Source organism: Brachyhypopomus gauderio, unplaced genomic scaffold (genome assembly GCF_052324685.1).
Source record: "Brachyhypopomus gauderio isolate BG-103 unplaced genomic scaffold, BGAUD_0.2 sc40, whole genome shotgun sequence".
NCBI classification, from domain to species: domain Eukaryota; kingdom Metazoa; phylum Chordata; class Actinopteri; order Gymnotiformes; family Hypopomidae; genus Brachyhypopomus; species Brachyhypopomus gauderio.
Genome location: NW_027506868.1, coordinates 1,684,861 through 1,710,437, shown reverse-complemented (window position 1 = coordinate 1,710,437; position 25,577 = coordinate 1,684,861). Strand labels below are relative to the sequence as shown.

Below are 25,577 nucleotides of genomic sequence, written 5' to 3'. Positions count from 1 at the left end.
TGCCTGCCTGAAAATATAAAAAATTGCTACACAACAGCAAAAAAATATAAGTAAAAGTTCAAGTAACGGGGTTTAAAAAGCAAATGTTACCGGCCTCAGGCCTAGGCGCAAACCTGCGGCACGGTACAAACATCCATTTCCCTTAAGAGAGAGATAGACACAGAAGTCAACGTGTGTAAACTGGCGTTCTTTATTCATACAAATATAAACAAATAGAAACCCTTAACAGTTATTATTAGAAAAAATGCATAATCTTAAATCAGACATTTAATCAAGATTAACATTCAAATACGAACAAACACACAATAATAACAATAATAATAATAATAATAATCAGCATAAGCTAGAAACCAACATCACTAATGAAATCAATTAGACAAACCCAAAACTCAAGAAGGACCATAATCAAGAAAATAAATAAATACAGTGGGGAAAATAAGTATTTAGTCAGTCACCAATTGTGTAAGTTCTCCCACTTAAAAAGATGAGAGAGGCCGGTAATTGACATCATAGGTAGACCTCAACTATGAGAGACAAAATGTGAAAAAAAAATTGAGAAAATCATTTTGTCTGACTTTTAAAGAATTTGGTGGTGCACATATGTAAAAAGCTCTTTTGGTTTGGTTATCCGTGATGACCGTCTCAAAACAGGTTCAACAACCTCTGCTTAGTTCTTACTACCTGACTCTTGCTGTTCTACTTCAATATCAACAATTTCCTCACCCTGCGATAAATCTTCAATATCCTCTCCCAGTTCCATTCCTGCCTGTGCCTCTTGACCAGTATCTCTTGCCTGTGGGGTTTGTTTTGACAGGTGGGGTCTTTCTATAGAGTTGGTCAACTGTAACCCAGGGTGGGCTGGCTGTGGCTCAGGTTGGATTGAGTTCATCCTTGACTCCAGCCCCCGTTGGGAGAGCGAACGGAAGTTGTAGGTGACCTCTTCCTCCGACTCCTCACTGTTGTCAGGTTCACTGGATGGTAACTGTTTCCTTATTGACTTGTTCTTTCTTTTTGCAGATTCCTGTGGCTGAAATTGTTCCAAAGCTAAGTCATTCACTAGTAACAACAAATTTCTATGCAACACTCGGATATTCTTGTCACCTTGTTCGGCTTGGACTTTGTAGACAGGACTCACAGCATTCCCCACTCTACTGACCACTCGATGGATCCTTTCTTCCCAGTAGCTGCGGAGCTTGCCTGGTCCTCCTCTCTTGGATAGGTTCCAGACCAGAACTCTGTCACCTGGCTGAAGGGCTATTTCTCTCACCCCTTGATCATAGTATTTTTTCCCTTTTGCAGAAGATTTTTAACTGTGAGCTGATGCAGTCTTGTAGGCTTCTTGCATCCTTGTAGCCCATTTTTGTGCAAATTCCTGTCTGCTGGTGTTATCATCAGACCTCAGATTGAACAAAAGGTCTACTGGGAGTCGTGGAGACCTGCCGTACAGCAGAAAAATGGAGTGTACCCTGTCGATTCATGTCTGGTGCAATTGTATGCATGGACAATATGAGGCAAGTGATCTTTCCATGCGGCTTTCTTGTCTTGCTGTAGTGTTCTCAGCATTTGAAGCAGGGTCTGATTTAGTCTTTCTACTGGGTTACCTTGAGGTTACTAGCCTCACGAGAACTGCCACCCAGACTACTGCAGGTAGCAGTTCTCGCGAGGCTAGTGACAGAATTCTGTTTGGCGCGGCACATGAATGCTTTAAAAAATATATAAATTAAAACTCGCGGGTTTAGTGTCGACAGTGGGAGCAAACGTGGAACAACAAATCAGGATTTAACGAGAGAAGGCAGTCCTGCCTAAAAAGCTAAGCGTACGTGTAAGTACCTTGACGAATGGGACAGGGAATTTATTTTCCTAAAGAGGAGCATGAAGGGGCACAGCTACACATTCTGTAAGATATGTAGCTGTGATTTTAGTGTCTCTTATGGGGGAAGGAACAATGTCCGTCAGCACGAACAATCTGCCAAGCACAAACGCGGGCTAAAGGCACAGAAATATGCCCAGGAGATGTCCCCATTTGTAGCTAGAAATACCACTAGAAATTTAATTTTTTTTTTATTCATTTGTAGTTCAAAACATATTCAGTGTTTTTTCTTCACTTTTGCCACTCCAAAGATGTTTTCGTTTCTCCTACAGCCTCGATTGCGGCTATATGCAAATAACTGATTATGCAAATTAGGTGATGACGTCATATACGGGAAATGTCCCGTATTTTTAAATACAAAACTTGACAGGTATGCTTCTGTGCTTGTTCCATATCTTGTGGGCTAATGACCATTACCCCTGTCGGTTCTACCTTAGCCACAGAGGTCATCTGCAAAGCTGCTACCCAAGGCACCTCATCTTCTTCCATGGCCTTATTCCCTTGCCACACAGCAGTTACCACCTCTGGAGACAGGCTTTCTGTGGATTCTGCCATCGCTTCTGGCAGAGAAACTGGGTACCAGGACAATGTGTCTGCATCAACATTAACTTTACCAGGACGATACTTGATGTCAAAATAGAAGTCTTCCAGCTCTCCGACCCAGCGATGTCCCACAGCATTAAGTCGAGCTGTGCTCAAGATGTAGGTGAGTGGGTTGTTATCTGTGTAGACTGTGAAAGTTGGAGCATAATACAAGTAGTCTCGAAATTTGTCACAAATATCCCACTTCAAAGCTAAGAACTCAAGCTTGCTTGAATGCAGATGGTAGTTTTTTTCAGCTGTCGTAAGTGTTCTGGACCCATATGCAATCACTCACAATTGATCTTCTTGTTGCTGATACAACACTGCTCCTAGACCCTTATTTGATGCATCCGTGTGAAGAATAAACGGTAAATTGAAATCAGGATACGCAAGCACAGGAGGAGATTCAGTACCTGCTCAGGCTGCTTCAACCGCCGCTAACTCTGCTCGGCTACCCACCTGGGTGCTGCTAAAACCGCCGCTATACTCTGCTCGGCTACCCGCCTGGGTGCTGCTAAAACCGCCGCTATACTCTGCTCCACTACCCGCCTGGGTGCTACAAAAACCGCCGCTAACTCTGCTCGGCTACCCGCCTGGGTGCTGCTTCAACCGCCGCTAACTCTGCTCGGCTACCCGCCTGGGTGCTGCTACAACCGCCGCTAACTGTGCTCGACTACCCGCCTGGGTGCTGCTACAACCGCCGCTAACTCTGCTCGGCTACCCGCCTGGGTGCTGCTTCAACCGCCGCTAACTCTGCTCGGCTACTAGCCTGGACATTGCTACAACAGCTGCTAACTCTGCCCTGCACAGATATGGTTTCAATCCCCAGACTTTTCTGTTTATTATTTTTATCTCACATTATATCGTCCACAAGAATACCGTCAGCATGGGGACATAACAGGTCAGTCACTATTTCCAGCTGCAGGACAGATGCTGGTATCTCTTATCATAACTGAGACACTACCTCCTTTATCCTTACAAAACTCTTACCCTTAAGTACATGCATTTCTTATCTTTTAAAACCCTCGTTACTATCGTGTCACATTATGAAGCTATTTTATGACATGACTAAGTTACCATCAAAATCTACTAAACCCATTAACAAACACAAATGCTCACAAAAAGGTCTCTCTGTATTTTGTCGTATGTTAATTATTCTTTTACTTATAATCTCTGGAAATGTACATGTACACCCTGGACCTATCCCAGGTAATGTAACTCAGAATTATCTCTGTTTTGATGATTTTTGTACCCGAAGTAACCTGGGATTTTTGCATATTAATGTAAGAAGTTTGCAGTCAAAAATGGATCAGTTAAGAATCTGGATCCATAGCTCATCCCCGGACGTGTTGGTCATAACAGAGACTTGGTTGAGAAGGTCCATAGACTACCCTGATATTCTGTTGCCAGGTTACAACCTGTTTAGACAGGATAGATCTTCAAAGGGTGGTGGAGTAGCCATTTTTATCAGAGATAATCTTTTGAGCTCAGTTTGTCTAGCAAAATCAATTCCAAAACAGTTTGACTTGTTAATTCTTAAAATCAAGTTATCAAACAACGTTTCCCTGACAGTGGCTGGCAGCTACCGTCCTCCTTCAGCCCCAGCCTGCACCCTTTCAGCTTTAGGCAATGCGTTAGCACCTTTTTTAAAATCAGAATTCATTCTCCTAGGTGATCTAAACTGGGATATGCTTAAACCTCCTGATAGTTTGGATGCAATTTGATGCTTTAAATTTACATCAACTGATTTCTCTTCCAACCAGACATGATCCCAAAAACATAGAAAAAGCTACTTTAATTGACATTATTCTTACAAATTGCCCTTATAAATATCAGACTGGTGTATTCTGTGGTGATATCAGTGACCACTGCTTTACCGCATGCATTCGGACAAATAGTGCCTTTAAAAAATCTGCTCAGATCAGCTATAAGCGCAACCTGAAACATTTTAACTCGCAAGCTTTTCTGTATGACTTATCTATTTTAAATTGGTATAGAATTGACTTGATTCCCTCAGTAAATGATGCCTGGAGTCTCTTTTATAATATGTTTAGTGCTGTTATTAACAAACATGCACCTTTTAAGCAAACAAGAATTAAAATCTGTCTTTACGTACTGCAAACTTCCCACAAGCATGGAAAACACCTCTGGTACGCCCTCTTTTTAAAGGGGGAGATCAGACAGACCTCAATTGCTATAGGCCAATCTCTATATTACCGTGCTTATCAAAGGTGTTGGAGAGGCTGGTTAACAGACAATTAATCAAATATCTGGAAACTAATAATATACTGTCGGAGTTTCAGTCAGGTTTTAGATCAGGTTATGGCTGTGTCTCTGCCACGCTTAAAATTCTCAATGATATTATCTCTGCGTTAGATAACAAACAGTATTGCGCAGCAGTTTTTATAGACTTGGCAAAAGCCTTTGACAGTGTCGGTCACTCAATTCTGCTAGATAGGTTGGGCAGTATTGGGTTTACAGAACACTCTTTAGCATGGTTTTCTAGCTATCTTACAGAGTACAGCATGTTAAATCTGATAGCCTGTTGTCTGAGCTGTTGGGTGTGTTCAAGGGTGTCCCTCAGGGTTCAATTCTTGGCCCTACATTATTTTCTATTTATTTGAATGATATTGCTTCCATCACCAAAGATTCATGTATCCACCTTTATGCTGATGATATGGTTCTTTACGCAATAGGTCCATCTCCAGAGACCGTAACCAATACACTCCAAAAAAGTTTTTTTAGTATACAACAGTTTTTTCATACTTTACAGTTACAAATTAACACAAAAAAACCAAGTTCATGTGGTTTAGTAAGAAGCAATCTGCTTCTCCACCAGACCATAACATAATAACATGTGAGGGTTCGAAATTATGCCAGGTCACAGAATGTAAATACCTAGGCATTTGGTTAGATAGCACTCTATCATTTGCCACACATATCACGAAATTACAGTCAAAAATTAGGTCTAAAATTGGTCTCCTTTACAGAATGCGTTCTTGTTTAAACCGCTCAGCTAAAGTGACATTAGTGCAAATGACCATTCTGCCCATGTTTGATTATGGTCATGGTTCCCACGGGTCCTTGAAATCCTTGAAAGTTTGTGAATCTGAAAAAATAAAGTTCAAGGCCCTGGAAAGTTTTTGAAAACAGGCATAAATGACAGCCGTCCTTGAAAGTCCTTGAATATTTGGGGTTGTTTGAAATTTCACATGGATGAAGACCGCAGTCAAGGAATAATATGGCTTTGCTCCTCTGTTTTATGTATGTACCGTATGTGTATATGCATATGTGTATTATTGTTATTATTATTTGTCTACTGTCAACGTGTCATTATTTTGCCAGCACAAGTTCATTTAAAATTATATTGATTCTACAGGTCCTATGCTGACTTTTACTTTGCAAAAGTTTGGTCATTCTCCTGTAGAGAAATTTGTTTGTTCAGCACGGAAAGCTAGTGTTTCCTGTATGTAGTTAACGTATGTGTAGCTGCTTTACGTGAATGTCACCTTCTCACAGGTCCACTGCTAAATTGCCAGTCATGTTGAGTGTGAAATAAGTTTTCGATTAATCAGCGCTTAATGTCATGCGCAGAACATTTCAGGATGCATGGCTTGAAATGGCATTCAGTCTTTTGAATTTGCATTGAATTAACATCATTTTGACAACATATTCAGGGGTAACAGTAGGTAAATAGTGCCAGGTGCAGTCCTTGAATTTGAGGAAGTTGGTCCTGGAAAGTCATTGAAAGGTCCTTGAATTTGATGTTAACCAAGGTGTGGGAACCCTGTATGGTGATATCATATACAAGTCTGCTAGCAAACATCTTCAAAAACTAGATGTCCTTTATCACTCTGCTATTCGATTTGCCATAAATGCACCCTTCAAAACTCATCATTGTTCCCTTTATGCATCTTTAAATTGGTCATCATTACACATCTGTCGTACCACTCACTGGTATAAGTTTATTTATAAAACCCTCCTGGGCATGTCCCCTCCCTATCTATGTAACCTATTAAAATTGTCATCCAACGCTTATAATACTCGTTCGGCGCAACTCATTACACTGAAAATCCCTAAAACAAACACAGTATTTGGTTCATCGTCATTTCAATCTGCAGCTGCCAGAGACTGGAATTCCCTGCAAAAATCATTACAGATTAGTATTTTTATACCCATGTCCACTTTTTAAAATGTTATTGCGAATGTCCTTACTGAATGTTGTAACTGTAGTGTCTAATCATCTTATAATGTTTTATTTATTGATGTATGTTCTTCAAGAGGCTGTGCCTCTTGCCAGGCTGCCATTGCAAATAAGAAAGCTGTTCTTAATGATTTGCCTGGTTAAATAAAGGTTAAATAAAAATAAAATAAAAAAGATATTAACCTTTTTACAATTGCTTGTACCACTTCACTGTGTTCAGCTGTCCACTGTACTGGAGTCCTTGAAGGTAATTGACAGAGGCGGACGAAGTACTCAATTTCATTACTTGAGTCAAAGTACAGATACCACTGGTCAAATGCTACTGCGATACAAGTGAAAGTTGCATGTTCAAAATCTTACTTAAGTGAAAGTACTGAAGTACTTGCTTTTAAAAATACTTAAGTATTAAAGTACACCTTCCGTCACATTTGTAAAAAAGTTATAGTTTAAAAGTATTATACATCCTACCAAATCCTCTTTGGGCATAATATTCATACAGTCTTTGATAATAATCCATAAGGCATATTCCAATGATGTACATCATTCAGGTAGTGGTAGCAGAAAAGTTTAACCTACACTTTAGTTTAAGGAACAAAAACATTTTCTAAAACCACAATTCACTGATTAGCCTAGCCTAACATGTTTAAGCAAATTATGTTACCATATTAAAAGTCAATAATAAAATGACGGTTTTCTCTCTTTGCTAGTTAGGTATTCAGTCATCCAATACAACATTATGCTACAGTCAATATAAACAAAGACAAAGTAAAATTAGCAGTGTGGCATCTTGGTAGTCTAACCTTGCTACAACCTTTTGCAGTATGGCTAAAGCCCACCAACTCCATGCCACCCAACATGCTAACAAACTCTTTTCAAACTAGAAATCACAGCCACATTAGAATTATTGACATTAATTCTACACTGACATTAGAATGGAAACATTATTTGACAAGATTCGATTAACCCACACGGTTTCCCTTATTGATGTTTCCGTAGTTTGAATTACTTGCCAATATAATGTTAACATTATTTATAGTTATCCTAGCAGACCTAGCAGTGGAGTGAGCAGGCAAAGTCATTTCACTAGCCTTACTGCAAAGCTCCTCTGACTACATAGTCACTTAACAAAACATTTAGGCTGCATACCGTAATATACTTCCTCAGGTGGGACGGTGAATTTTGGTATGCAGTGATATAGTTTGTTTTTGGCAAACAAAGCATGCATTTAAAACGATAGGAATGATTCATCCGTTCAGAAAACTGGAACATTTTGTCGAGATACGGCCATGGGTGCAAAAGAGCATGCCAGGGTTGCCAGCTCTCACGCATTGAGCGTGAGACACATGCATTTGACCGTTTTCACACGCTCTCACGCCACAGTTCCGATATCTCACGCCGAAAAAAAATCTAGTTTATTTACCTCTGATCTATATCTATCAACCACCGGCGATCGCGATATAATACTTAATTTGTGTCCATTTTTCACCGCCCCGGTAACGTTCGCCACCCCCCGATCAACAATTTACACTCGCCACCAAGTCCAGGTTCAAATCTCCCTCCAAGCGATCTTGAAAAGTTGGCAACCCTGGCATGCTCCATCACCGCCGTCTCCGCTCATGTTGCTGTTATTTAGGAAAAGAACGACTAGCGACACGAACTTGATTTTACACCTCACAGACACATCCTTGATTGCTGATAGGCTGTCACCTGTGAAAATACTATCGGGGGAGGGGAGGAGAGTTGTGTGTGGAAGTAACGAGTAACGAGAGCTGGACAGAAATGTAGTGGAGTGATAAGTACTGTATTTGTAATTCAACTGTAGTGAAGTGAAAGTCATAAGTATTTTAAAAAAATCAACTTAAGTACAAATACTCAAGAACTGTACTTAAGTACAGTACTTAAGTAAATGTACTTCGTTACTGCCCACCTCTGGTAATTGAGAATTAGTTTTACTTTTGACTAGGGCTGGGTATCGATTCAAATTCCAAGAATCGATCCGATTCTGAAGATTAAGAATCGATTTATTTCGATTTAATCCAATTTAATCGATTCGATCCGATTCGATCCAATTCAGGGTTTAGTGTTATTAAAATGTATTTGAGCTGTTTCCTGACTATGTACAGAAGCAACATGTTAAAACTAGTATTATATTGATATTAATCAGCAAATAGTTACTGGTAGTTGGTAGTGGCTGGAAGACTGGTGAAAAGGGTCATCATAAATCTACCTTCAAGAAAGGTAATTGTGACGCCGGGGGCGTCGGGACAGAGGCAGCCGGAGACGTGGGTTGGACAGAAGGTGGTTTATTATCCATGGCAACCAGTAACACTCGTAGTACGTAATGCACGGTAAAGCTCGTAGCGCATATGTAACCCCTCCGTCTTGGTCCCTCAATAAAGTGACTGCACCACAGGGTTGGTTCTGAGTTTTTTTACTGGAGTCACTGGTTTCATAAAACGGACAGAAAACAGCAGCTTATCAGTATGTTTCTCCGCTCCTAACAGCATTCTCTCAGCTCCCGAAACTAGACTGACTTCCACAATACAAATACAACATAATTCGTTCGGATTATAGACTCAGTATTCTCAGTGCAAAAATAGCTCAGGATTTTTCAGCAAAACAGTTACACAAAGCATTAACAAATAAAGGTTTACAACAATTAAAAATATTAAACGAAAATAAGGAAATACAATAGGCGTACCTGGTTTCATAAAACGGACAGAAAACAGCAGCTTATCAGTATGTTTCTCCGCTCCTAACAGCTATAAAGCACGAATGAATAAAATTAGCTTCTACATTAAACCCACATGAAAAGCTGTGCTATTTTAGTTTACTGTAGCTAAGAATGTATTCAATCCACAGGGTAAAAGAATGCCAAATTAGCTAGCTGTAGCTAGAAGGCGAATACCTTGTGACCGCATGGTTGAATGCTAAACTAGTTGAACCTCGAAATTAAACAGCTCACAGTACTTGACGTTTTTATGGAAAACCCAAACCTGTGCTTATTTATGAGGTAAAAGTACATACAGTGTCACTTCAGTGCAGGGTTATTACTCAAAAGTACCTCAGAACACTTAAACATCCTGGAGAGTAATACTGAACCTACCATTCTCTCAGCTCCCGAAACTAGACTGAACCGGAAAATGGAGGCTAGCTGTTTTCTAGCAGAATTATACTGTCGCTGACCAGTAGATGGTGTTGTACGCCCACAAACATGTAGCTGTATTTTCTTTTCAAACTTATTTTGGCGAATTCAAAAAATAAAAATTTCAGAGTTTATAAACAGTGCTTTTTTCCTCTGCTACATTCTCCCCCACATAAATTCGCCAAAAGTATACACAATAACTGAGACAAAATTACGAACACTTAACCATGGAAGAACATGAAAAAAACGGAAAAGTCGGAACAGCACAGCGGGAGTATTTCACTGGCACTGCAATAAAACCCTTTTTATACCAAAATGGGCAGTCAGCTCAGAAGCTGTTTTAACAAAAAAACCGAAAGAGGAGGGGTACCGCGCGTATCACCCCGCCTACAATCATGACTGAAATGAGGTGCCTTTTACACTTCATGTCTACAGTGTCCTTAAGACCCACTGAATCCCAGAAAAAGCAAGAAATCTTACAGAAGAAAGTGAACCTAAGTCAAAATTATGATCTCCTAAGTACTAGTGTGTTTAACCACTGTGTTCAAACTAAATGTCGAATTTGCCCATTTTTTTAAAGTGCCGCTTCGGTTCCGGAACAGAGTTTGGCTGCTCATGGTGTATATGAGACGATTGACAGGCTTTAGTACGCGACCAAACCTGGATCCCGCAGCCTGTGTGTTGCCCTGCTCAGTAGAACCCCCCTCTCCAATGCATAGGTCTGGCACCTCAACATCATGTAGAGTCACACTTTCAGGTCTGTCATCGGTGATGTTAGTGTTCTCAGCAGACATGTCATCAGCAGCTACGCAAATGCTGTCAGGTTCTTCTCCATGGTTAGAAATAGGAGCACCATCATCTTCATGCAGGTGAGTGACAACATTCTGAGTACTTGACCCCTCATCCTCATCCGACAAGATACTGGACAAATCTTCAGAGTCATCTCCCACACAGGAAAATGGCAGAAAGTTCACCCCGAGCAAAAGATTGCGATGGACCACTCTTATTTTGTTAGTCATGGGATTCTTGATTTTGTAGATATGAGTCTGGGGGTTACGATCAACAACAGAGTATACAGTACTCTCCCATCTGTCGGCCAACTTGCGACGGCCCCGCTCACCTTTGTTTGCCACTAGGACGCGATCGCCAATTTCAATGTCAGATCCCTTTGCCCGTCTGTTATAGACATCAGCTTGATGCCTCTGCTCTTTTGAAGTGTGCACTTTGGCTAGGGAAATAGCTGTATGCAGGTCACCTTTCAGAGACTCTATGTATTTGGAGTAGGTGACATCATCACGATCCCTTAGCACACTCTTAAAGACAACATCAATCGGTATGCGTGGGACTCTGCCGAACATGAGGTAGAATGGTGGAAAACCAGTTGTTTCATGTGCTGTACAATTGTACATAAATGTCAATGTATGAAGCATCTGGGGCCACTGGTGTTTGGGTCGTGCTGGAAGGGTTCTAATCATATCACCCAGGGTACGGTTGAATCGTTCTGTAGTACCGTTACCCATGGGGTGGTACGATGTAGTGCGTGATTTTCTCACCCCTGAGAGCTGCAAGAGGTGGCTAATCAGTTCGCTCTCGAAATTTGCACCCTGATCAGAATGTACACGTTCAGGAAAGCCATAGAAACAAAAGTAATTGTCCCATAGTTTCTTAGCAACAGATTTGGCAGTCTGATCTGGGCAGTGAAAAGCATGTGCCATTTTCGTGAAGTGGTCTGTAATCACTAGAACATCAACTGACCTGCCAGCGCCATCTTCGGCTGTCCAAAAATCCAGGCAGACAAGCTCTAGAGGTGCAGTCGTCTTGATACTTTCGAGCCGTGCACGTCCCTCTGGTTCAGGCGTTTTACCAACAACACAACGGGTGCATGATCTCACATAATTTCTCACATCACGGTCCAGATCAAGCCAGTAGAACCTCTGTCGCGTAAGATACAATGTTCTGCACTGACCTTGATGACCACCTTCGTCGTGACATCCTTTCAGCACTTCGTCCCTTAAAGACAATGGCACAACAAACTGGAACCTCTTATGTTTAGTTAATGGGTCCCTCGACACTCGATACAATATTCCGTCCTCCAGTGTTAGCTTCTCCCATTGTTTAAGGAGCTTCAGGGCTGTTTGTGAAACTTTGGCCTTTTCTCTCCTCGAGGGTCTGCGCTTTCGCACTACAAATGAAATTATACTTCTTAGGTCAACATCCTCTAACTGTTTTGTCCGTAGGTCATCAAGTGAGTACGAAGGCAGTGTATCCTGACCAATGTCAGTCAATTGCTGTACATAGCCAAATGAACTGCACGAGTACGAGGTCCAACATGCCAGTCAATGTGGTTAACAAAAACAGCAGAAATTTCAGCAGTTGAAAGACATGTAGCCTCTCGCTGACCCACAACACCCTGCTGCGGTAATTCCTGTTTCACCGAAAAAGATTGCACGTTCTGGCTTGTGGCAGATGACCTGAAGAAGTCCTGAACAGAACCGTTTGACAGCTTCTCTGATTCATTTAGCAGGTCTTTGTATGGCTCTCGAATGAGTCGATGGCTTATTCTACCCTCTGTAAATGGCACTCGACTCAACGCATCAGCCACTATGTTCTTAGGACCCGGCACATACTTAATGTCAAACTCAAACGCAGCAAGCTTAGCGACCCATCTCTGTTCGCACGCGTCCAATTTTGGCTTAGTCAAAATGTGCGTCAGGGGGTTGTTGTCCGTCCAAACTGTGAAGGAATGTCCTTTAAGCCAGTGGCTAAACTTGTCGCAAATGGCCCACTTTAAGGCAAGGAATTCAAGGCGATGCGCAGGGTATCTGCTTTGAGCTCTGTTGATTGACTTACTGGCGAAAGCTATTGGGCGAGCCCTCTCTTCTCCAGGAATGACCTGCGAAAGGACAGCACCGAGTCCATCAGAAGAAGCATCGGTTGACAAAACAAAGGGACGACTGAAATCTGGGTGTGCCAGTAGAACATGAGTGAGCAAGGCATCTTTGAGGTCCTTCAGTGCTTTCTCACAAGCAGGAGTCCAGTCTGCAGCAGTAAGTGTCTTTCGAGGGGCTGTGGTACTTAGCTTGGCCCTCCTTCCTGTCTTTGCCCCTGAGACAAGCCCAAATAGCGGCTTTGCTATTACAGAGCAGTTCTCAATGAACCTCTGGTACCACATGACCAATCCCAAAAATGACTGAATCTTCTTGGCTGATGGTGTGACACCATCTGGACACATCAGATCATTAGAGGACATGTCAACTATAGCGCTAACTTTGGATGGATCCGTGGATATTCCTCTCTCATCAACGACATGCCCGAGAAATTGTACTGAGCGTCGCAAAAAATGGCATTTTTTTTGTGAGAGCTTCAAGTTGTGTTTCCTCAACCTCTGGAAGACCAATTCGAGTCTCTCTAGTGCCAACTCTTCGGATGGGGCATAGACCATGAGGTCATCAAGGTAACAGAGCAGTGACAAAAAATTCTGATCCCCAAAAATATTCGTCATCATCCTCATAAAGCTTGCAGGTGAGTTGCACAACCCTTGAGGGAGCCTGTTGTACTCATATAAGCCAACCGGAGTGGTGAAGGCAGTGTACTTTTTATCTGCTTCGTGCAATGGAACATTATAAAATCCTGAAGTCAGATCCATCGTACTAAAAAATGAATTTCCACCTAAAGCGGCAAGGCAATCCTCCTGGTGTGGCAACGGGTAGGCGTCTTTCACCGTTCTGGAATTCAGCCAGCGAAAATCAGTGCAGATGCGGAGGTCGCCGTTCTTTTTCCAACATAGGACAAGAGGAGACGCGAACTCACTAGTCGATTTACGGATGATTGATCTCTCCTCCATCTCGTTTAATGCTACCCGCAATTTCTGATAATGGGCTGGTGGGACACGTCTGTATGGCAACCTGAAGGGTCTGTCATCCACAAGGTGTATTTTGTGGACGAAATCCGTCACTTCACCACAGTCGAGAGCTTGTCTGGAAAAGATGTCCTCGTAGCGAATCACAAGCTTGCAGATATCCAATTTGCACTGCCCTGAGACCTCACATGAATCAAGATCAATGTTTCCCAAGCCATGTTGTTTTAGTTCCTCGTGCAACGAACTGAGGTCACTTTGTGACTGGAGAATCCTTTGACTGCAAGAAGGTACCTCAGATAAATTCTTATCTGTTTGAAAGTCTTCGAGTGCCAGACATGGGTAGACATCTGCTACTTTAGCATTTCGTCTGAGTGTCACTGGTTTGTCAGTAGGATTGATAATTTTCATTGGCACCCAGCCATCACCCCAAAGAGGAGTGACGACCCGACCAACTAGGATGTTTCGTGGGGCAGAACGAGCGCTCGTAGGTTCCACCATGACTGTACAGCCTGGAAGCCCACGATATTTCTCAGGCAGTTTACCCCACACTACATGCTCATGGCCAGGGGACAGGGTAACAGCATGGTTGAGCTTGACTGATCCTACAAAATCTGGTACGGCTTCTCCCCTCCAACGTTGCATTCCAGCAAGCATAGTCAAGAAGTCATCATCATCAGAACTGGTATTATGCGTCCGTGAGATTAACTCCCAATACCTGTCAGTTTCTTTAAGTCTGTGGACAATGTATTTGATCACGTTTGTTCCCAAAATTAAATCATCCACTTGGCCAGGGACAACTAAGGTGGGCACAATAACATCGCATCCGTACACAGTCAATGTCAAATCACAGACACTCTTGGGAAAAGCCCTTTTTCCTCCGCAGCCAATGAGAACAATGTCAGGGTTGTCCTCCACGGTGCCATCCAAAGCACCAGCAGTAATGAGCATGTCCGCAACTGCATCGCTTACAGTGCAGGCCATTGAGCCAGTATCAAGCATAGCGCTTACTGTAAATCGTCTACTGATTACTACGGGAGTATAGAAAAGACTGTCTGAAGTGCTGATGTGTTGTGTGTTCTGAACCACTATCCTAGAAGTTCCAAGAAGGTTGTTTCCAAAAGCAGAGTACACACATTCAAGATCGGGGATTCCCATGAGGGTGTTGTGATTAAAGCCTACACTTCCCCTCTCCGAGTGCAGGCTGTCTCGTTTCCCGAGGGCGAGACAGACTGTCTGAGCTGTGTGTTCGCTGGGCAATTCTGTTTGGTGTGACCTGGTGCATAACATCCGAAGCACAAACGTTCAGCTCTGCAGTGTGAAAATGTAGTATGTAACTTGTCTTGACAGACACGACAAGCTTGGGTTTTGTTGTAGGCATTGCTGGCTGTATTGTGGTAAGTTTGGTGGGGACGCTGCTCTCTACTGGTTAAAATGTCCAAAACTTTAGATAGCGTATCAGCCATGCGATCCAGACTTGGATGGATAGCAGGAGGTGGAGCTTGTGAGGGCTCTACTGAGTGCTGCCCTAGGTTTTTCAGTTCCTGAGTTAGACCATGCGAACACTCACCATGATCACAAACAGCAGCGTTGTTTTGTTTCACGTTAAAAGGTGCCTTAGCAGCAGAAACCAACTGCGCTTTTTTTTCTCTCTGGAACTCATCAATCCGTTCCTGCACCTCCTTAGCAGTCCACTGCCTAATGGGCTTGGTCTTGAACACGTAGGCAAGGCCAGGGTCAGGGCAGTTACGAATGAACATCATTGCTACTTCCTTACTAATGTCTTCCATGTGTCTGCCCTGTGTCTGAATTAAGCACTCATCTGCAATGTCTGCAGCTTTGTTAACACGAACCCAATAATCTACGGGGCACTCATTTTGTATTGGCAGTGTGCTGTAAAAATCTGCAAGTGGCATGCTAGAGTATGACAGTGAGCTGAAGTTCTGTTTCAAAATTCCATAAATTATGCCAGGCTGGCAAGTAACATCTAGTGTTGGGTCACTACGTAGAGCAATCTTAACAACGTCTCTAGCTCTGCCCCTGAGCCTACTCATTATTTCCTCTGCGTGATCGCTGCGTTGTACTTTTCTCTTCCTTAAGTATACCTGCACTGCTTCCATCCACTCACTAATGTCACATGCATCTGAACCATCCCCTCTAAACATTGGTGGGTCCTTTATGTCAGTGTTCAGGATAACATTAACCCCTGACAGGTTGAGAGATGCGTTGTCCACATTGGGAGCACAGCATGAGGAACGATCTTTTACAGGACAGGAGTGTTCATCAAACTTCCCAGAAGATAAGAGTCTAGCAGTGACAGTGTCGCCGATGTGTTTTCCCAGCTCTTCAACCATAGTTCCTAACTCCCTAACTGCATTGTCAGAATGTCTATCATTAAAAGCGTGATTAGGTGTAGAGGAACACTGGGGGCGCCTACCATCATTGTGTGTGCCAGGTATGTCGATAATGACTGAATCTTGTGCCGAGCAGCCCCCCATATCTGCAAAATGTACTGCACCCCTAGTTTCTGTCCCAGCTAGAATAGGGCTGTCTTGAAAATGAGCCATCACAAATCACCCAAATTAATCAAAAGGGAAAAGAAAAAAAAATCACAATCAACAAATGGAAAAGAAAATAAAACTTTGAATCATAAATGTAAAGTCCTAATCACAAGGTGAAAGTAGCCCATATGACGTGGTTAATTTGTCCCTTCTGTATGCGATGTCAGTAAAAATAAAAAAATGGAAGTGTGTGGGCTGAGTCCTGGTTCTGTAAATGTGAGTGGATTACTTGGAGCACAGTTCTATCAAGCTGCAATGTCCTTGGTCCAGATGTAACACGCAGTGGAGCACGCTACTGTGGAGATGATGAAAGATGGAGTCACGGCACCATTGTAACCCCTCCGTCTTGGTCCCTCAATAAAGTGACTGCACCACAGGGTTGGTTCTGAGTTTTTTTACTGGAGTCACTGGTTTCATAAAACGGACAGAAAACAGCAGCTTATCAGTATGTTTCTCCGCTCCTAACAGCATTCTCTCAGCTCCCGAAACTAGACTGACTTCCACAATACAAATACAACATAATTCGTTCGGATTATAGACTCAGTATTCTCAGTGCAAAAATAGCTCAGGATTTTTCAGCAAAACAGTTACACAAAGCATTAACAAATAAAGGTTTACAACAATTAAAAATATTAAACGAAAATAAGGAAATACAATAGGCGTACCTGGTTTCATAAAACGGACAGAAAACAGCAGCTTATCAGTATGTTTCTCCGCTCCTAACAGCTATAAAGCACGAATGAATAAAATTAGCTTCTACATTAAACCCACATGAAAAGCTGTGCTATTTTAGTTTACTGTAGCTAAGAATGTATTCAATCCACAGGGTAAAAGAATGCCAAATTAGCTAGCTGTAGCTAGAAGGCGAATACCTTGTGACCGCATGGTTGAATGCTAAACTAGTTGAACCTCGAAATTAAACAGCTCACAGTACTTGACGTTTTTATGGAAAACCCAAACCTGTGCTTATTTATGAGGTAAAAGTACATACAGTGTCACTTCAGTGCAGGGTTATTACTCAAAAGTACCTCAGAACACTTAAACATCCTGGAGAGTAATACTGAACCTACCATTCTCTCAGCTCCCGAAACTAGACTGAACCGGAAAATGGAGGCTAGCTGTTTTCTAGCAGAATTATACTGTCGCTGACCAGTAGATGGTGTTGTACGCCCACAAACATGTAGCTGTATTTTCTTTTCAAACTTATTTTGGCGAATTCAAAAAATAAAAATTTCAGAGTTTATAAACAGTGCTTTTTTCCTCTGCTACATTCTCCCCCACATAAATTCGCCAAAAGTATACACAATAACTGAGACAAAATTACGAACACTTAACCATGGAAGAACATGAAAAAAACGGAAAAGTCGGAACAGCACAGCGGGAGTATTTCACTGGCACTGCAATAAAACCCTTTTTATACCAAAATGGGCAGTCAGCTCAGAAGCTGTTTTAACAAAAAAACCGAAAGAGGAGGGGTACCGCGCGTATCACCCCGCCTACAATCATGACTGAAATGAGGTGCCTTTTACACTTCATGTCTACAGTGTCCTTAAGACCCACTGAATCCCAGAAAAAGCAAGAAATCTTACAGAAGAAAGTGAACCTAAGTCAAAATTATGATCTCCTAAGTACTAGTGTGTTTAACCACTGTGTTCAAACTAAATGTCGAATTTGCCCATTTTTTTAAAGTGCCGCTTCGGTTCCGGAACAGAGTTTGGCTGCTCATGGTGTATATGAGACGATTGACAGGCTTTAGTACGCGACCAAACCTGGATCCCGCAGCCTGTGTGTTGCCCTGCTCAGTAGAACCCCCCTCTCCAATGCATAGGTCTGGCACCTCAACATCATGTAGAGTCACACTTTCAGGTCTGTCATCGGTGATGTTAGTGTTCTCAGCAGACATGTCATCAGCAGCTACGCAAATGCTGTCAGGTTCTTCTCCATGGTTAGAAATAGGAGCACCATCATCTTCATGCAGGTGAGTGACAACATTCTGAGTACTTGACCCCTCATCCTCATCCGACAAGATACTGGACAAATCTTCAGAGTCATCTCCCACACAGGAAAATGGCAGAAAGTTCACCCCGAGCAAAAGATTGCGATGGACCACTCTTATTTTGTTAGTCATGGGATTCTTGATTTTGTAGATATGAGTCTGGGGGTTACGATCAACAACAGAGTATACAGTACTCTCCCATCTGTCGGCCAACTTGCGACGGCCCCGCTCACCTTTGTTTGCCACTAGGACGCGATCGCCAATTTCAATGTCAGATCCCTTTGCCCGTCTGTTATAGACATCAGCTTGATGCCTCTGCTCTTTTGAAGTGTGCACTTTGGCTAGGGAAATAGCTGTATGCAGGTCACCTTTCAGAGACTCTATGTATTTGGAGTAGGTGACATCATCACGATCCCTTAGCACACTCTTAAAGACAACATCAATCGGTATGCGTGGGACTCTGCCGAACATGAGGTAGAATGGTGGAAAACCAGTTGTTTCATGTGCTGTACAATTGTACATAAATGTCAATGTATGAAGCATCTGGGGCCACTGGTGTTTGGGTCGTGCTGGAAGGGTTCTAATCATATCACCCAGGGTACGGTTGAATCGTTCTGTAGTACCGTTACCCATGGGGTGGTACGATGTAGTGCGTGATTTTCTCACCCCTGAGAGCTGCAAGAGGTGGCTAATCAGTTCGCTCTCGAAATTTGCACCCTGATCAGAATGTACACGTTCAGGAAAGCCATAGAAACAAAAGTAATTGTCCCATAGTTTCTTAGCAACAGATTTGGCAGTCTGATCTGGGCAGTGAAAAGCATGTGCCATTTTCGTGAAGTGGTCTGTAATCACTAGAACATCAACTGACCTGCCAGCGCCATCTTCGGCTGTCCAAAAATCCAGGCAGACAAGCTCTAGAGGTGCAGTCGTCTTGATACTTTCGAGCCGTGCACGTCCCTCTGGTTCAGGCGTTTTACCAACAACACAACGGGTGCATGATCTCACATAATTTCTCACATCACGGTCCAGATCAAGCCAGTAGAACCTCTGTCGCGTAAGATACAATGTTCTGCACTGACCTTGATGACCACCTTCGTCGTGACATCCTTTCAGCACTTCGTCCCTTAAAGACAATGGCACAACAAACTGGAACCTCTTATGTTTAGTTAATGGGTCCCTCGACACTCGATACAATATTCCGTCCTCCAGTGTTAGCTTCTCCCATTGTTTAAGGAGCTTCAGGGCTGTTTGTGAAACTTTGGCCTTTTCTCTCCTCGAGGGTCTGCGCTTTCGCACTACAAATGAAATTATACTTCTTAGGTCAACATCCTCTAACTGTTTTGTCCGTAGGTCATCAAGTGAGTACGAAGGCAGTGTATCCTGACCAATGTCAGTCAATTGCTGTACATAGCCAAATGAACTGCACGAGTACGAGGTCCAACATGCCAGTCAATGTGGTTAACAAAAACAGCAGAAATTTCAGCAGTTGAAAGACATGTAGCCTCTCGCTGACCCACAACACCCTGCTGCGGTAATTCCTGTTTCACCGAAAAAGATTGCACGTTCTGGCTTGTGGCAGATGACCTGAAGAAGTCCTGAACAGAACCGTTTGACAGCTTCTCTGATTCATTTAGCAGGTCTTTGTATGGCTCTCGAATGAGTCGATGGCTTATTCTACCCTCTGTAAATGGCACTCGACTCAACGCATCAGCCACTATGTTCTTAGGACCCGGCACATACTTAATGTCAAACTCAAACGCAGCAAGCTTAGCGACCCATCTCTGTTCGCACGCGTCCAATTTTGGCTTAGTCAAAATGTGCGTCAGGGGGTTGTTGTCCGTCCAAACTGTGAAGGAATGTCCTTTAAGCCAGTGGCTAAACTTGTCGCAAATGGCCCACTTTAAGGCAAGGAATTCAAGGCGATGCGCAGGGTATCTGCTTTGAGCTCTGTTGATTGACTTACTGGCGAAAGCTATTGGGCGAGCCCTCTCTTCTCCAGGAATGACCTGCGAAAGGACAGCACCGAGTCCATCAGAAGAAGCATCGGTTGACAAAACAAAGGGACGACTGAAATCTGGGTGTGCCAGTAGAACATGAGTGAGCAAGGCATCTTTGAGGTCCTTCAGTGCTTTCTCACAAGCAGGAGTCCAGTCTGCAGCAGTAAGTGTCTTTCGAGGGGCTGTGGTACTTAGCTTGGCCCTCCTTCCTGTCTTTGCCCCTGAGACAAGCCCAAATAGCGGCTTTGCTATTACAGAGCAGTTCTCAATGAACCTCTGGTACCACATGACCAATCCCAAAAATGACTGAATCTTCTTGGCTGATGGTGTGACACCATCTGGACACATCAGATCATTAGAGGACATGTCAACTATAGCGCTAACTTTGGATGGATCCGTGGATATTCCTCTCTCATCAACGACATGCCCGAGAAATTGTACTGAGCGTCGCAAAAAATGGCATTTTTTTTGTGAGAGCTTCAAGTTGTGTTTCCTCAACCTCTGGAAGACCAATTCGAGTCTCTCTAGTGCCAACTCTTCGGATGGGGCATAGACCATGAGGTCATCAAGGTAACAGAGCAGTGACAAAAAATTCTGATCCCCAAAAATATTCGTCATCATCCTCATAAAGCTTGCAGGTGAGTTGCACAACCCTTGAGGGAGCCTGTTGTACTCATATAAGCCAACCGGAGTGGTGAAGGCAGTGTACTTTTTATCTGCTTCGTGCAATGGAACATTATAAAATCCTGAAGTCAGATCCATCGTACTAAAAAATGAATTTCCACCTAAAGCGGCAAGGCAATCCTCCTGGTGTGGCAACGGGTAGGCGTCTTTCACCGTTCTGGAATTCAGCCAGCGAAAATCAGTGCAGATGCGGAGGTCGCCGTTCTTTTTCCAACATAGGACAAGAGGAGACGCGAACTCACTAGTCGATTTACGGATGATTGATCTCTCCTCCATCTCGTTTAATGCTACCCGCAATTTCTGATAATGGGCTGGTGGGACACGTCTGTATGGCAACCTGAAGGGTCTGTCATCCACAAGGTGTATTTTGTGGACGAAATCCGTCACTTCACCACAGTCGAGAGCTTGTCTGGAAAAGATGTCCTCGTAGCGAATCACAAGCTTGCAGATATCCAATTTGCACTGCCCTGAGACCTCACATGAATCAAGATCAATGTTTCCCAAGCCATGTTGTTTTAGTTCCTCGTGCAACGAACTGAGGTCACTTTGTGACTGGAGAATCCTTTGACTGCAAGAAGGTACCTCAGATAAATTCTTATCTGTTTGAAAGTCTTCGAGTGCCAGACATGGGTAGACATCTGCTACTTTAGCATTTCGTCTGAGTGTCACTGGTTTGTCAGTAGGATTGATAATTTTCATTGGCACCCAGCCATCACCCCAAAGAGGAGTGACGACCCGACCAACTAGGATGTTTCGTGGGGCAGAACGAGCGCTCGTAGGTTCCACCATGACTGTACAGCCTGGAAGCCCACGATATTTCTCAGGCAGTTTACCCCACACTACATGCTCATGGCCAGGGGACAGGGTAACAGCATGGTTGAGCTTGACTGATCCTACAAAATCTGGTACGGCTTCTCCCCTCCAACGTTGCATTCCAGCAAGCATAGTCAAGAAGTCATCATCATCAGAACTGGTATTATGCGTCCGTGAGATTAACTCCCAATACCTGTCAGTTTCTTTAAGTCTGTGGACAATGTATTTGATCACGTTTGTTCCCAAAATTAAATCATCCACTTGGCCAGGGACAACTAAGGTGGGCACAATAACATCGCATCCGTACACAGTCAATGTCAAATCACAGACACTCTTGGGAAAAGCCCTTTTTCCTCCGCAGCCAATGAGAACAATGTCAGGGTTGTCCTCCACGGTGCCATCCAAAGCACCAGCAGTAATGAGCATGTCCGCAACTGCATCGCTTACAGTGCAGGCCATTGAGCCAGTATCAAGCATAGCGCTTACTGTAAATCGTCTACTGATTACTACGGGAGTATAGAAAAGACTGTCTGAAGTGCTGATGTGTTGTGTGTTCTGAACCACTATCCTAGAAGTTCCAAGAAGGTTGTTTCCAAAAGCAGAGTACACACATTCAAGATCGGGGATTCCCATGAGGGTGTTGTGATTAAAGCCTACACTTCCCCTCTCCGAGTGCAGGCTGTCTCGTTTCCCGAGGGCGAGACAGACTGTCTGAGCTGTGTGTTCGCTGGGCAATTCTGTTTGGTGTGACCTGGTGCATAACATCCGAAGCACAAACGTTCAGCTCTGCAGTGTGAAAATGTAGTATGTAACTTGTCTTGACAGACACGACAAGCTTGGGTTTTGTTGTAGGCATTGCTGGCTGTATTGTGGTAAGTTTGGTGGGGACGCTGCTCTCTACTGGTTAAAATGTCCAAAACTTTAGATAGCGTATCAGCCATGCGATCCAGACTTGGATGGATAGCAGGAGGTGGAGCTTGTGAGGGCTCTACTGAGTGCTGCCCTAGGTTTTTCAGTTCCTGAGTTAGACCATGCGAACACTCACCATGATCACAAACAGCAGCGTTGTTTTGTTTCACGTTAAAAGGTGCCTTAGCAGCAGAAACCAACTGCGCTTTTTTTTCTCTCTGGAACTCATCAATCCGTTCCTGCACCTCCTTAGCAGTCCACTGCCTAATGGGCTTGGTCTTGAACACGTAGGCAAGGCCAGGGTCAGGGCAGTTACGAATGAACATCATTGCTACTTCCTTACTAATGTCTTCCATGTGTCTGCCCTGTGTCTGAATTAAGCACTCATCTGCAATGTCTGCAGCTTTGTTAACACGAACCCAATAATCTACGGGGCACTCATTTTGTATTGGCAGTGTGCTGTAAAAATCTGCAAGTGGCATGCTAGAGTATGACAGTGAGCTGAAGTTCTGTTTCAAAATTCCATAAATTATGCCAGGCTGGCAAGTAACATCTAGTGTTGGGTCACTACGTAGAGCAATCTTAACAACGTCTCTAGCTCTGCCCCTGAGCCTACTCATTATTTCCTCTGCGTGATCGCTGCGTTGTACTTTTCTCTTCCTTAAGTATACCTGCACTGCTTCCATCCACTCACTAATGTCACATGCATCTGAACCATCCCCTCTAAACATTGGTGGGTCCTTTATGTCAGTGTTCAGGATAACATTAACCCCTGACAGGTTGAGAGATGCGTTGTCCACATTGGGAGCACAGCATGAGGAACGATCTTTTACAGGACAGGAGTGTTCATCAAACTTCCCAGAAGATAAGAGTCTAGCAGTGACAGTGTCGCCGATGTGTTTTCCCAGCTCTTCAACCATAGTTCCTAACTCCCTAACTGCATTGTCAGAATGTCTATCATTAAAAGCGTGATTAGGTGTAGAGGAACACTGGGGGCGCCTACCATCATTGTGTGTGCCAGGTATGTCGATAATGACTGAATCTTGTGCCGAGCAGCCCCCCATATCTGCAAAATGTACTGCACCCCTAGTTTCTGTCCCAGCTAGAATAGGGCTGTCTTGAAAATGAGCCATCACAAATCACCCAAATTAATCAAAAGGGAAAAGAAAAAAAAATCACAATCAACAAATGGAAAAGAAAATAAAACTTTGAATCATAAATGTAAAGTCCTAATCACAAGGTGAAAGTAGCCCATATGACGTGGTTAATTTGTCCCTTCTGTATGCGATGTCAGTAAAAATAAAAAAATGGAAGTGTGTGGGCTGAGTCCTGGTTCTGTAAATGTGAGTGGATTACTTGGAGCACAGTTCTATCAAGCTGCAATGTCCTTGGTCCAGATGTAACACGCAGTGGAGCACGCTACTGTGGAGATGATGAAAGATGGAGTCACGGCACCATTGTAACCCCTCCGTCTTGGTCCCTCAATAAAGTGACTGCACCACAGGGTTGGTTCTGAGTTTTTTTACTGGAGTCACTGGTTTCATAAAACGGACAGAAAACAGCAGCTTATCAGTATGTTTCTCCGCTCCTAACAGCATTCTCTCAGCTCCCGAAACTAGACTGACTTCCACAATACAAATACAACATAATTCGTTCGGATTATAGACTCAGTATTCTCAGTGCAAAAATAGCTCAGGATTTTTCAGCAAAACAGTTACACAAAGCATTAACAAATAAAGGTTTACAACAATTAAAAATATTAAACGAAAATAAGGAAATACAATAGGCGTACCTGGTTTCATAAAACGGACAGAAAACAGCAGCTTATCAGTATGTTTCTCCGCTCCTAACAGCTATAAAGCACGAATGAATAAAATTAGCTTCTACATTAAACCCACATGAAAAGCTGTGCTATTTTAGTTTACTGTAGCTAAGAATGTATTCAATCCACAGGGTAAAAGAATGCCAAATTAGCTAGCTGTAGCTAGAAGGCGAATACCTTGTGACCGCATGGTTGAATGCTAAACTAGTTGAACCTCGAAATTAAACAGCTCACAGTACTTGACGTTTTTATGGAAAACCCAAACCTGTGCTTATTTATGAGGTAAAAGTACATACAGTGTCACTTCAGTGCAGGGTTATTACTCAAAAGTACCTCAGAACACTTAAACATCCTGGAGAGTAATACTGAACCTACCATTCTCTCAGCTCCCGAAACTAGACTGAACCGGAAAATGGAGGCTAGCTGTTTTCTAGCAGAATTATACTGTCGCTGACCAGTAGATGGTGTTGTACGCCCACAAACATGTAGCTGTATTTTCTTTTCAAACTTATTTTGGCGAATTCAAAAAATAAAAATTTCAGAGTTTATAAACAGTGCTTTTTTCCTCTGCTACACATACACTGCAGATGCAAGGTAAAGCTCGTAGCGCATACACTGTAGATGCAAGGTAAAGCTCGTAGCGCATACACTGTAGACGCAAGGTAAAGCTCGTAACGCATACACTGGAGATGCAAGGTAAAGCTCATAGCGCATACACAGTGGATGCAAGGTGACGCTCGTACACACACGGTAGGGACGTGCTGTCAACCAGAGACGCTCGTGTAGCGGCAATGTGCAGCACTGGACCAGACGACCTGCGGGCTTAAGAAGTGCAAAGTAAACAAGAAACAGGTGTTCAGTATGATGGTGATTGCGACTGTGGGAGTGGCTGCGTGCGCGGGGGTGTGTGCTGGGATCGGCTGCTGGCCGGGTTGCGCGCCCTCTGGTGGCGACCCGGCCCCCTCACCGTGACAGTAATCCAGGACAATAAACAGAGGACATCTTTGAGGTGTCTATATCTGCAACAGTGGACTCCTACTGGGACACTAACCAGTGCATTATTATTATGATTGAAATAATTAAGAATTCACCCAAAAGCTGTTGCTACCAAATGCATTTTTATTTTAAAAGTGCTCAC

General features: G+C 43.2%; 2 protein-coding genes across 2 annotated transcripts; both read right to left on the bottom strand.

The window, feature by feature from the left end:
- Window positions 1-12,075: 12,075 nt before the first annotated feature.
- On the bottom strand, window positions 12,076-17,672 carry LOC143485839 (uncharacterized). The gene is made up of 2 exons (XM_076985458.1): window positions 16,884-17,672; window positions 12,076-16,625 (listed from the first exon to the last, which is right to left on the bottom strand). Exon 2 carries the CDS (start codon window positions 14,945-14,947, stop codon window positions 12,083-12,085), a length of 2,865 nt encoding a protein of 954 aa, XP_076841573.1. The 5' UTR covers window positions 14,948-16,625; window positions 16,884-17,672; the 3' UTR covers window positions 12,076-12,082.
- A 1,929-nt stretch (window positions 17,673-19,601) lies between these two features.
- On the bottom strand, window positions 19,602-25,012 carry LOC143485837 (uncharacterized). Its single transcript, XM_076985457.1, has 2 exons — window positions 24,410-25,012; window positions 19,602-24,151 (listed from the first exon to the last, which is right to left on the bottom strand). The coding sequence occupies exon 2, from the start codon at window positions 22,471-22,473 to the stop codon at window positions 19,609-19,611; it is 2,865 nt and encodes a 954-aa protein (XP_076841572.1). The 5' UTR covers window positions 22,474-24,151; window positions 24,410-25,012; the 3' UTR covers window positions 19,602-19,608.
- Window positions 25,013-25,577: the final 565 nt, after the last annotated feature.